General features: G+C 46.4%; 1 protein-coding gene across 1 annotated transcript in view; it reads left to right on the top strand.

The window, feature by feature from the left end:
* Positions 1-2,892: 2,892 nt before the first annotated feature.
* LOC135573744 (multidrug and toxin extrusion protein 1-like) overlaps positions 2,893-12,463 on the top strand; it is a 46,802-nt gene continuing 37,231 nt past the window's right edge. The window contains exons 1-2 of the mRNA XM_065023440.1: positions 2,893-3,273; positions 3,524-3,625. Of these exons, the coding sequence (XP_064879512.1) occupies positions 3,079-3,273; positions 3,524-3,625 (297 nt within the window). The 5' untranslated portion in view covers positions 2,893-3,078. The remainder of the gene's footprint in view (positions 3,274-3,523; positions 3,626-12,463) is intronic.

Raw genomic sequence — 12,463 nt, 5'->3', positions numbered from 1 at the left:
CCTGGTCCCCCAAGCATAGCCTCCGTGCTTTATTCCTGGTCCCCCAAGCATAGCCTCCGCCCTTTATTCCTGGTCCCCCAAGCATAGCCTCCGTGCTTTATTCCTGGTCCCCCAAGCATAGCCTCCGTGCTTTATTCCTGGTCCCCCAAGCATAGCCTACGCCCTTTATTCCTGGTCCCCCAAGCATAGCCTCCGTTCTTTATTCCTGGTCCCCCAAGCATAGCCTCCGCCCTTTATTCCTGGTCCCCCAAGCATAGCCTCCGTGCTTTATTCCTGGTCCCCCAAGCATAGCCTCCGTCCTTTATTCCTGGTCCCCCAAGCATAGCCTCCGTGCTTTATTCCTGGTCCCCCAAGCATAGCCTCCGTACTTTATTCCTGGTCCCCCAAGCATAGCCTCCGTGCTTTATTCCTGGTCCCCCAAGCATAGCCTCCGTCCTTTATTCCTGGTCCCCAAGCATAGCCTCCGTGCTTTATTCTGGTCCCCCAAGCATAGCCTCCGTGCTTTATTCCTGGTCCCCAAAGCATAGCCTCCGCCCTTTATTCCTGGTCCCCCAAGCATAGCCTCCGTCCTTTATTCCTGGTCCCCCAAGCATAGCCTCCGTGCTTTATTCCTGGTCCCCCAAGCATAGCCTCCGTCCTTTATTCCTGGTCCCCAAGCATAGCCTCCGCCCTTTATTCCTGGTCCCCCAAGCATAGCCTCCGCCCTTTATTCCTGGTCCCCCAAGCATAGCCTCCGCCCTTTATTCCTGGTCCCCCAAGCATAGCCTCCGTCCTTTATTCCCGGTCCCCCAAGCATAGCCTCCGTCCTTTATTCCTGGTCCCCCAAGCATAGCCTCCGTCCTTTATTCCTGGTCCCCCAAGCATAGCCTCCGCCCTTTATTCCTGGTCCCCCAAGCATAGCCTCCGCCCTTTATTCCTGGTCCCCCAAGCATAGCCTCCGTCCTTTATTCCTGGTCCCCCAAGCATAGCCTCCGCCCTTTATTCCTGGTCCCCCAAGCATAGCCTCCGTCCTTTATTCCTGGTCCCCCAAGCATAGCCTCCGTTCTTCACCTGACTCGCAGTGCTCCTCTGGTACCACTAGTTTTGTATCTATGTATTTTATTGAACCTTTATTTAACTAGGCAAGTTAGTAGAGAAAACAAATATTATTTACAATGACGGCCTACAGCGGCCAAACCCAGACGACGCTGGGCCAATTGTGCGCCGCCCTATGGGACTCCCAATCACGGCCGGTTGTGATACAGCCTGGAATCGAACCCGTGTCTGTAGTGACGTGGGGAGCATACTCGGAAGCGCACTCAACAAAGAGCTGCAGTTAGGTTCAGAATGGGTGGCAAGGAATAAGTTAATCTTAAAAATTTCAAAAACTAAAAGCATTGTATTTGGGACAAATCCTTTACTAAACCTTAAACCTTAACTAAATCTTGTAATGAATAATGTGGAAATTGAGCAAGTTGAGATGACTAAACTGCTTGGGGTAACCCTGGATAGTAAACTGTCATGGTCAAAACATATTGATGCAACAGTAGCTAAAATGGGGAGAAGTCTGTCTATAATAAAGCGCTACTCTGCCTTCTTAACAACACTATCAACAAGGCAGGTCCTACAGGCTCTAGTTTCTACCTTCTTAACAACACTATCAACAAGGCAGGTCCTACAGGCTCTAGTTTCTACCTTCTTAACAACACTATCAACAAGGCAGGTCCTACAGGCTCTAGTTTCTACCTTCTTAACAACACTATCAACAAGGCAGGTCCTACAGGTCCTAGTTTCTACCTTCTTAATAACACTATCAACAAGGCAGGTCCTACAGGCTCTAGTTTTGTCGCACCTGGACTTCTGTTCAGGTGTTTGATCAGGTGCCACAAAGAGGGACCTCGGAAAATTACAATTGGCTCAGAACAGGGCCCTTAAATGTATGCAGAGAGCTAACATTAGTAATATGCAGTGGTGTAAAGTACATAAGTAAAAATACTTTAAAGTACTCCTTAAGTCGTTTTTAAGTGTATCTGCACTTTACTTTGGTATTTATATTTTTGGCAACTTTTCCTTCACTACATTTCTAAAGAAAATAATGTACTTCCTTCTCCATACATTTCCCGAAAAGTTCTCTTTACATTTTGACAGGTTAAAGGTCACACAAGAGAACCTCCCTGATCATCCCTACTGCCTCTGATCTGGAGGACTCACTAAACAGAGAACATCCCTGGTCATCCCCACTGCCTCTGATCTGGAGGACTCACTAAACAGAGAACATCCCTGGTCAACAGCTCACTAAACAGAGAACATCTCTGGTCATCCCTACTGCCTCTGATCTGGAGGACTCACTAAACAGAGAACATCCCTGGTCATCCCTACTGCCTCTGATCTGGTGGACTCACTAAACACAAATGCTTCATATGCAAATTATGTGTTGAGTGTTGGAGTGTGCCCCTGGCTATCTGTAAATAAAATAAAAACAATGTTTGGTTCGTTTGCATAATATAAGGAAGTTAACATGATTTATATTTTTACTTTGATGCTTAAATATATTTAAAACCAAATACTTTTACTCAAGTAGTATTTTACTGGGCGACTTTCACTTTTACTTGAGTCATTTTGTATTAAGGTATCTTTACTTTTACTCAAGACCACCATTTTCCCACCACTGGTATTATGCATGTAAATCTGACAAGGCTCAAAGTGGAGGAGAGATTGACTTCAGCACTACTCGTTTTTGCAAGAAGTGTTGACATGCTGAATGCACCGAGGCGTCTGTTTAAACTATTAACACACCGCTTGGACACCCATACATTCCCCACAAGCCATCCCACCAAAAGGTCTCTTCAACAAGGATGTAGGCTCCTTACGCAATATCCTCGTGACGGGGTTAACCGTGACGAGAATACGCCCCAAACTCCAACACGTGCGGTGGTGTCGACCCCCTGCTGTAGCCGACTGAGCGCTCTACATGTTTCGTTAGTTACTCTACACTCAGACACGCCAAAGGACCGTTCTGTATCAACAAGAGTTTCTGAAGTTGGTTGGGCAAACCTTACAGCCGCATATATCTCCTTTGCGCGCTCTCTCTTCCACATAATGGATAATTCTAAATCAAATGCTGTCGCGGTTAACGTAGTGAACGGACATTCTAAAAGTGATGAAGCTTCGGTAACCGAATCCACCGTAGAGTCACCCGTGTTTTGCTGCGGCTGTCTGAGGCGGATCAGAGGCTGGATCCCCGTGCATTATAAAGAAGAGATTGGCCAAATTCTGAAACTAGCGGGACCGGTGGTGAGACTGCAGGCTAAGAACGTTGTCTCTAATAATTACCGGGTGTTGCTGAAATGTCATTCCTTTAGTTCATACCAAAGTAACTGTTGCAGTGATTGGGTCCGTTGTTATGGTGGTGATAATGTATTTTTTTTCTGAATCTTTAGTTGTTCCATATATTTTCTTATAATATATACGAGTGTTGTTGAACTGCTATTCTTCTGCTCACATGAGGCACGATGATGGTGATAATTTCCTCTGTTCTCTCCAGGTTATATCCCAGCTGATGATCTTTCTGATCAGTTTTGTCAGCACCGTGTTCTGTGGTCACCTGGGGAAGACTGAGCTGGCTGGGGTGGCACTGGCTATAGCGGTGATACTATCTATCTATCTATCTATCTATCTATCTATCTATCTATCTATCTATCTACCGTGGTAAGAACAAGGATGTGAACCCTTTGGAATTACCTGGATTTCTGCATATATTGGTCAATCTGATCTTCCTCTAAATTATAACAAACAGAGTCTGGTTAAACTAATAACACACATACAATTATACGTTTTCATGTCTTTATTGAACAAGCCATGTAAACAACTAACTAATACATAAAAAGGGGTGAATGAGAATATGTACATATAAATATATGGATGAGCGATGGCCGTGCGGCACAGGCAAGATGCAGTCGATGGTATAAATCAAACAATCAATCCAATTTATTTATATAGCCCTTCTTACATCAGCTGATATCTCAAAGTGCTGTACAGAAACACAACCTAAAACCCCAAACAGCAAGCAATGCAGGCGTAGAAGCACGGTGGCTAGGAAAGACTCCCTAGAAAGACCAGAACCTATGAAGAGACCTAGAGAGGAACCAGGCTATGAGGGGTGGCCAGTCCTCTTCTGGCTGTGCCGGGTGGAGATTATAACAGAACATGGCCAAGATGTTCAAATGTTCATAGATGACCAGCAGGGTCAAATAATAAAAATCACAGTGGTTGTCGAGGGTGCAACAGGTCAGCACATCGGGAATAAATGTCAGTTAGCTTTTCATAGCCGATCATTCAGAGTATCTCTACCGCTCCTGCGGTCTCTAGAGAGAGTTGAAAACGGCAGGCCTGGGACAGGTAGTCCTTCCAGTGAACAGGTCAGGGTTCATAGCCACAGGAAGAATAGTTGAAACTGGAACAGCAGCATGACCAGGTGGACTGGGGACAGCAAGGAGTCATCAGGCATGGTCCTAGGGCTCATGTCCTCCAAGAGAAAGAAAGAAAGAGAGAGAGAACTAGAGAGAGCATAATTAAATTCACACAGGACACCGGATAAGACAGGAGAAGTACTCCAGATATAACAAACTGACCCTAGCCCCCCGACACATAAACTACTGCAGCATAAATACTGGAGGCTGAGACAGGATGGGTCGGGAGACACCATGGCCTTATCCGACGATACCCCTGGACATGGCTAAAAAGGCAGGATATAACCCCACCCACTTTGCCAAAGCACAGCCCCCACACCACTAGAGGGATATCTTCAACCACCAACTTACCATCCTGAGACGAGGCTGAGTATAGTCCACAAAGATCTCCGCCACGGCACAACCCAAGGGGCGGGGGGGGGGGGGGGTCGCGTCGGTGACTCAACTCACTCAAGCGACGCACCCCTCCTAGAGACAGCATGGAAGAGCACCAGTAAGCCAGTGACTCAGCCCCTGTAATAGGGTTAGAGGCAGAGAATCGCAGTGGAGAGAGGGGAACTGGCCAGGCAGAGGTTCGTTGCTCCAGTGCCTTTCCGTTCACCTTCACACTCCTGGGTCAGACTACACTCAATCATATGACCCACTGAAGAGATGAGTTTTCAGTAAAGATTTAAAGGTTGAGACAGTCTGCGTCTCTCACATGGGTAGGTAGACCATTCCATAAAATGGAGCTCTATACGAGAAATCCCTGCCTCCAGCTGTTTTCTTAGAAATTCTATGGACAATAAGGGGGCGTGCGTCTTGTGACCTTAGCGTACGTGTAGGTATGTACGGCAGGACCAAATTGGAAAGATAGGTAGGAGCAAGTCCATGTAATGCTTTGTAGTTTATCAGTAAAACCTTGAAATCAGCCCTTGCTTTGACAGGAAACCAGTGTAGAGAGGCTAGCACTGGAGTAATATGATCACATTTTTGGTTCTAGTCAGGATTCTAGCAGCCATATTTAGCACTAACTGAATTTTATTTAGTGCTTTATCCGGGTAGCTGGAAAGTTGAGCATTGCAGTAGCCTAATCTAGAAGTAAAAAATGCATTGATTAATTTTTCTGCATCATTTTTGGACAGATTCTTGCAATGTTACAAAGATGGAAAAAAGTTGTCCTTTTAAGTCTTGATAAAGAGAGATCAGGGTCCAGAGTAACGCCAAGTCCTTCACAGTTTTATTTGAGACGACTGTACAGCCATCAAGATTAATTGTCAGATTCAACAGAAGATCTTTGTTTCTTGGGACCTAGAACAAGCGTCTCTGTTTTGTCCGAGTTTAAAAGTAGAACATTTGCAGCCATCCACTTCCTTATGTCTGAAACACAGGCTTCCAAGAGGGCAATTTTGGGGCTTCACCTTGTTTCATTGAAATGTACAGCTGTGTGTTTATTTTTTATTTTTTATTTCACCTTTATTTAACCAGGTAGGCTAGTTGATAATAATACAGTAGAAAAAAGGAGAGTCTATATACATTGTGTGCAAAAGGCATGAGGAGGTAGGCGAATAATTACAATTTTGCAGATTAACACTGGAGTGATAAATGATCAGATGGTCATGTACAGGTAGAGATATTGGTGTGCAAAAGAGCAGAAAATAAAATAAATAAAAACAGTATGGGAATGAGGTAGGTATGTATGTACAGCTGCAGCGATCGGTTAGCTGCTCAGATAGCTGATGTTTGAAGTTGGTGAGGGAGATAAAAGTCTCCAACTTCAGCGATTTTTGCAATTTGTTCCAGTCACAGGCAGCAGAGAACTGGAACGAAAGGCGGCCAAATGAGGTGTTGGCTTTAGGGATGATCAGTGACATACACCTGCTGGAGCGCGTGTTACGGGTGAGTGTTGCCATCGTGACCAGTGAACTGAGATAAGGCGGACCTTTACCTAGCATGGACTTGTAGATGACCTGGAGCCAGTGGGTCTGGCGACGAATATGTAGCGAGGGCCAGCCGACTAGAGCATACAGGTCGTCGTGGTGGGTGGTATAAGGTGCTTTAGTGCAAAACGGATGGCACTGTGATAAACTGCATCCAGTTTGCTGAGTAGAGTGTTGGAAGCAATTTTGTAGATGACATCACCGAAGTCGAGGATCGGTAGAATAGTCAGTTTTACTAGGGTAAGTTTGGCGGCGTGAGTGAAGGAGGCTTTGTTGCGGAATAGAAAGCCGACTCTAGATTTGATTTTCAATTGGAGATGTTTGATATGAGTCTGGAAGGAGAGTTTACAGTCTAGCCAGACACCTAGGTACTTATAGATGTCCACATATTCAAGGTCGGAACCATCCAGGGTGGTGATACTAGTCAGGCGTGCGGGTGCAGGCAGCGAACGGTTGAAAAGCATGCATTTAGTTTTACTTGCGTTTAAGAGCAGTTGGAGGCCACGGAAGGAGTGTTGTATGGCATTGAAGCTCGTTTGGAGGTTAGATAGCACAGTGTCCAAGGACGGGCCGGAAGTATATAGAATGGTGTCGTCTGCGTAGAGGTGGATCAGGGAATCGCCCGCAGCAAGAGCAACATCATTGATATATACAGAGAAAAGAGTCGGCCCGAGAATTGAACCCTGTGTCATCCGCATAGCAGTGAAAAGTTAACATTATGTTTATGAATGACATCACCAAGAAGTAAAATATATAGTGAAAACAATAGTGGTCCTAAAACGGAACTTTGAGGATCACTGAAATGTACATTAGTGTGCATTTGATAATGTGACTTGTGATCCATTTATTAAAGTGGCCTGTGATTGGGTCTCAATGTAGGCAGCAGCCACTCTAAGTGATTGCTGTATAACAGTCTGGTGGCCTTGAGCTAAAGCTGTTTTTCAGTCTCTCGGTGCCAGCTTTGATGGACCTGTACTGACCTCGCCTTCTGGATGGTAGCGGTGTGAACAGGTAGTCGATGATATCAAGCTATCCAGGCCCTGATGCAGCAAAGACTGATGAACATCAAGGCTTTTAGAAATACTTTTGTAACCCTTTCCAGCTTTATGCAAGTCAACAATTCTCATTTGTTCGAGGCATAGTTCACATCAGGCAATGCTTCATGTGAATAGTAAACTCACATTTTGTGAGTCTATTTTATATTGCAGTGCAGCTCGAACCAACATCTCCAATCTCAACTCATTGATTGGACTCCAGGATAGGTGACTCTTGAATCCCATACTCACATACTATTTTCCAACCTACACTGTGAATGTTTAAATTATGTATTCAATATAGGCAAGAAAAATGCAATAATTTGTGTGTCATTAGTTTAAGCACATTGTGTCTGTCTGTTGTTGTGACTTAGAGGAAGATCAGATAACCAGGTAATTCCAAAGGGTTCACATACTTTTTCTTACAACTCTATCCATCCATCTATCTTATCCATCTATCTTATCCATCCAAAAGTTGGGGTCACTTAGAAATGTCCTTGTTTTTGAAAGAAACTTTTTTTTTGTCCATTAAAATAACATCAACTTGATCAGAAATACAGTGTAGACATGGTTAATGTTGGAAATTACTATTGTGGCTGGAAAGGGCAGATTTTTATGGAATATCTACATAGTCGTGCAATAATCAGCAACCAAATCAAATCCAATTTTATTTGTCACATACACATGGTTAGCAGATGTTAATGCGAGTGTAGCGAAATGCTTGTGCTTCTAGTTCCGACAATGCAGTAATAGCCAACAAGTAATCTAACTAACAATTCCAAAACTACTGTCTTATACACAGTGTAAGGGGATAAAGAATATGTACATAAGGATATATGAATGAGTGATGGTACAGGGCAGCATACAGTAGATTGTATCGAGTACAGTATATACATATGAGATGAGTATGTAGACAAAGTGGCATAGTTAAAGTGGCTAGTGATACATGTATTACATAAGGATGCAGTCGATGATATAGAGTACAGTATATACGTATGCATATGAGATGAATAATGTAGGGTAAGTAACATTATATAAGGTAGCATTGTTTAAAGTGGCTAGTGATATATTTACATCATTTCCCATCAATTCCCATTATTAAAGTGGCTGGAGTTGGGTCAGTGTCAATGTCAGTGTGTTGGCAGCAGCCACTCAATGTTAGTGGTGGCTGTTTAACAGTCTGATGGCCTTGAGATAGAAGCTGTTTTTCAGTCTCTCGGTCCCAGCTTTGATGCACCTGTACTGCATTTACATTACATTTAAGTCATTTAGCAGACGCTCTTATCCAGAGCGACTTACAAATTGGTGCGTTCACCTTATGACATCCAGTGGAACAGCCACTTTACAATAGTGCATCTAAATCTTTTAAGGGGGGGTGAGAAGGATTACTTTATCCTATCCTAGGTATTCCTTGAAGAGGTGGTTTCAGGTGTCTCCGGAAGGTGGTGATTGACTCCGCTGTCCTGGCGTCGTGAGGGAGTTTGTTCCACCATTGGGGGGCCAGAGCAGCGAACAGTTTTGACTGGGCTGAGCGGGAACTGTACTTCCTCAGTGGTAGGGAGGCGAGCAGGCCAGAGGTGGATGAACGCAGTGCCCTTGTTTGGGTGTAGGGCCTGATCAGAGCCTGGAGGTACTGAGGTGTCGTTCCCCTCACAGCTCCGTAGGCAAGCACCATGGTCTTGTAGCGGATGCGAGCTTCAACTGGAAGCCAGTGGAGGGAGCGGAGGAGCGGGGTGACGTGAGAGAACTTGGGAAGGTTGAACACCAGACGGGCTGCGGCGTTCTGGATGAGTTGTAGGGGTTTAATGGCACAGGCAGGGAGCCCAGCCAACAGCGAGTTGCAGTAATCCAGACGGGAGATGACAAGTGCCTGGATTAGGACCTGCGCCGCTTCCTGTGTGAGGCAGGGTCATACTCTGCGGATGTTGTAGAGCATGAACCTACAGGAACGGGCCACCGCCTTGATGTTAGTTGAGAACGACAGGGTGTTGTCCAGGATCACGCCAAGGTTCTTAGCGCTCTGGGAGGAGGACACAATGGAGTTGTCAACCGTGATGGCGAGATCATGGAACGGGCAGTCCTTCCCCGGGAGGAAGAGCACCTCCATCTTGCCGAGGTTCAGCTTGAGGTGGTGATCCGTCATCCATACTGATATGTCTGCCAGACATGCAGAGATGCGAGTCGCCACCTGGTCATCAGAAGGGGGAAAGGAGAAGATTAATTGTGTGTCGTCTGCATAGCAATGATAGGAGAGACCATGTGAGGTTATGACAGAGCCAAGTGACTTGGTGTATAGCGAGAATAGGAGAGGGCCTAGAACAGAGCCCTGGGGGACGCCAGTGGTGAGAGCGCGTGGTGAGGAGACAGATTCTCGCCACGCCACCTGGTAAGAGCGACCTGTCAGGTAGGACGCAATCCAAGCGTGGGCCGCGCCGGAGATGCCCAACTCGGAGAGGGTGGAGAGGAGGATCTGATGGTTCACAGTATCGAAGGCAGCCGATAGGTCTAGAAGGATGAGAGCAGAGGAGAGAGAGTTAGCTTTAGCAGTGCGGAGCGCCTCCGTGATACAGAGAAGAGCAGTCTCAGTTGAATGACTAGTCTTGAAACCTGACTGATTTGGATCAAGAAGGTCATTCTGAGAGAGATAGCGGGAGAGCTGGCCAAGGACGGCACGTTCAAGAGTTTTGGAGAGAAAAGAAAGAAGGGATACTGGTCTGTAGTTGTTGACATCGGAGGGATCGAGTGTAGGTGCAACTTTCGCTCTCTTGAAGACGGAAGGGACGTAGCCAGCGGTCAGGGATGAGTTGATGAGCGAGGTGAGGTAAGGGGGAAGGTCTCAGGAAATGGTCTGGAGAAGAGAGGAGGGGATAGGGTCAAGCGGGCAGGTTGTTGGGCGGCCGGCCGTCACAAGACGCGAGATTTCATCTGGAGAGAGAGGGGAGAAAGAGGTCAGAGCACAGGGTAGGGCAGTGTGAGCAGAACCAGCGGTGTCGTTTGACTTAGCAAACGAGGATCGGATGTCGTCGACCTTCTTTTCAAAATGGTTGACGAAGTCATCTGCAGAGAGGGAGGAGGGGGGGGGGGGGGGAGGAGGATTCAGGAGGAGGGAGGAGAAGGTGGCAAAGAGCTTCCTAGGGTTAGAGGCAGATGCTTGGAATTTAGAGTGGTAGAAAGTGGCTTTAGCAGCAGAGACAGAAGAGGAAAATGTAGAGAGGAGGGAGTGAAAGGATGCCAGGTCCGCAGGGAGGCGAGTTTTCCTCCATTTCCGCTCGGCTGCCCGGAGCCCTGTGACCTCGCCTTCTGGATGATAGCGGGGTGAACAGGCAGTGGCTCGGGTGGTTGATGTCCTTGATGATCTTTATGGCCTTCCTGTGACATCGGGTGGTGTAGGTGTCCTGGAGGGCAGGTAGTTTGCCCGGTGATGCGTTGTGCAGACCTCACTACCCTCTGGAGAGCCTTACGGTTGAGGGCGGAGCAGTTGCCGTACCAGGCGGTGATACAGCCCGCCAGGATGCTCTCGATTGTGCATCTGTAGAAGTTTGTGAGTGCTTTTGGTGACAAGCCGAATTTCTTCAGCCTCCTGAAGTTGAAGAGGCGCTGCTGCGCCTTCTTCACGACGCTGTCTGTGTGAGTGGACCAATTCAGTTTGTCTGTGATGTGTATGCCGAGGAACTTAAAACTTGCTAACCTCTCCACTACTGTTCCATCGATGTGGATAAGGGGGTGTTCCCTCTGCTGTTTCCCGAAGTCCACAATCATCTCCTTAGTTTTGTTGACGTTGAGTGTGAGGTTATTTTCCTGACACCACACTCCGAGGGCCCTCACCTCCTCCCTGTAGGCCGTCTCGTCGTTGTTGGTAATCAAGCCTACCACTGTTGTGTCGTCCGCAAACTTGATGATTGGGTTGGAGGCGTGCGTGGCCACGCAGTCGTGGGTGAACAGGGAGTACAGGAGAGGGGCCCCCGTGTTGAGGATCAGCGGGGAGGAGATGTTGTTGCCTACCCTCACCACCTGGGGGCGGCCCGTCAGGAAGTCCAGTACCCAGTTGCACAGGGCGGGGTCGAGACCCAGGGTCTCGAGCTTGATGACGAGCTTGGAGGGTACTATGGTGTTGAATGCCGAGCTGTAGTCGATGAACAGCATTACATAGGTATTCCTCTTGTCCAGATGGGTTAGGGCAGTGTGCAGTGTGGTTGAGATTGCATCGTCTGTGGACCTATTTGGGCGGTAAGCAAATTGGAGTGGGTCTAGGCTGTCAGGTAGGGTGGAAGTGATATGGTCCTTGACTAGTCTCTCAAAGCACTTCATGATGACGGAAGTGAGTGCTACGGGGCGGTAGTCGTTTAGCTCAGTTACCTTAGCTTTCTTGGGAACCATCACCCCTGTAACGGTTTTCTTGGGTTGAAGGAGAGGCATACCAAAATGCAGCGTGGTTTCTATTCATGGTTCTTTAATAAAGACTCTACACATGAACAAACTAACAAAACAAGAAACGTGAAAAACCAAAACAGCCCTATCTGGTGCAAACACAGAGACAGGAACAATCACCCACAAACACACAGTGAAACCCAGGCTACCTAAGTATGATTCTCAATCAGAGACAACTAATGACACCTGCCTCTGATTGAGAACCATACTAGGCCGAAACATAGAAATACCCAAATCATAGAAAAACAAACATAGACTGCCCACCCCAACTCACGCCCTGACCATACTAAATAAATACAAAACAAAGGAAATAAAGGTCAGAACGTGACAACCCCTGTGTTCCAATGGCACATTGTGTTAGCTAATCCAAGTTTATCATTTTAAAAGGCTAATTGATTATTAGAAAACCCTTTTGCAATTATGTTAGCACAGCTGAAAACTGTTGTTTTGATTAAAGAAGCAATAAAACTGGCCTTTTTTTTAGACTAGTTGAGAATCAGGAGCATCAGCATTTGATTACAAAAGGGGTTTCTGTCTACACTGTATTCCTGATCAATTTGAGTTTTTTTTAATGGAACAAAAATGTGCTTTTCTTTCAAAACAAGGACATTTCCAAGTGACCACAAACATTTGA

Source organism: Oncorhynchus nerka, linkage group LG10 (genome assembly GCF_034236695.1).
Source record: "Oncorhynchus nerka isolate Pitt River linkage group LG10, Oner_Uvic_2.0, whole genome shotgun sequence".
NCBI lineage: Eukaryota > Metazoa > Chordata > Actinopteri > Salmoniformes > Salmonidae > Oncorhynchus > Oncorhynchus nerka.
Note: the sequence above shows the minus strand (reverse complement) of the source record. Positions and strands in the feature narration are given on the sequence as shown.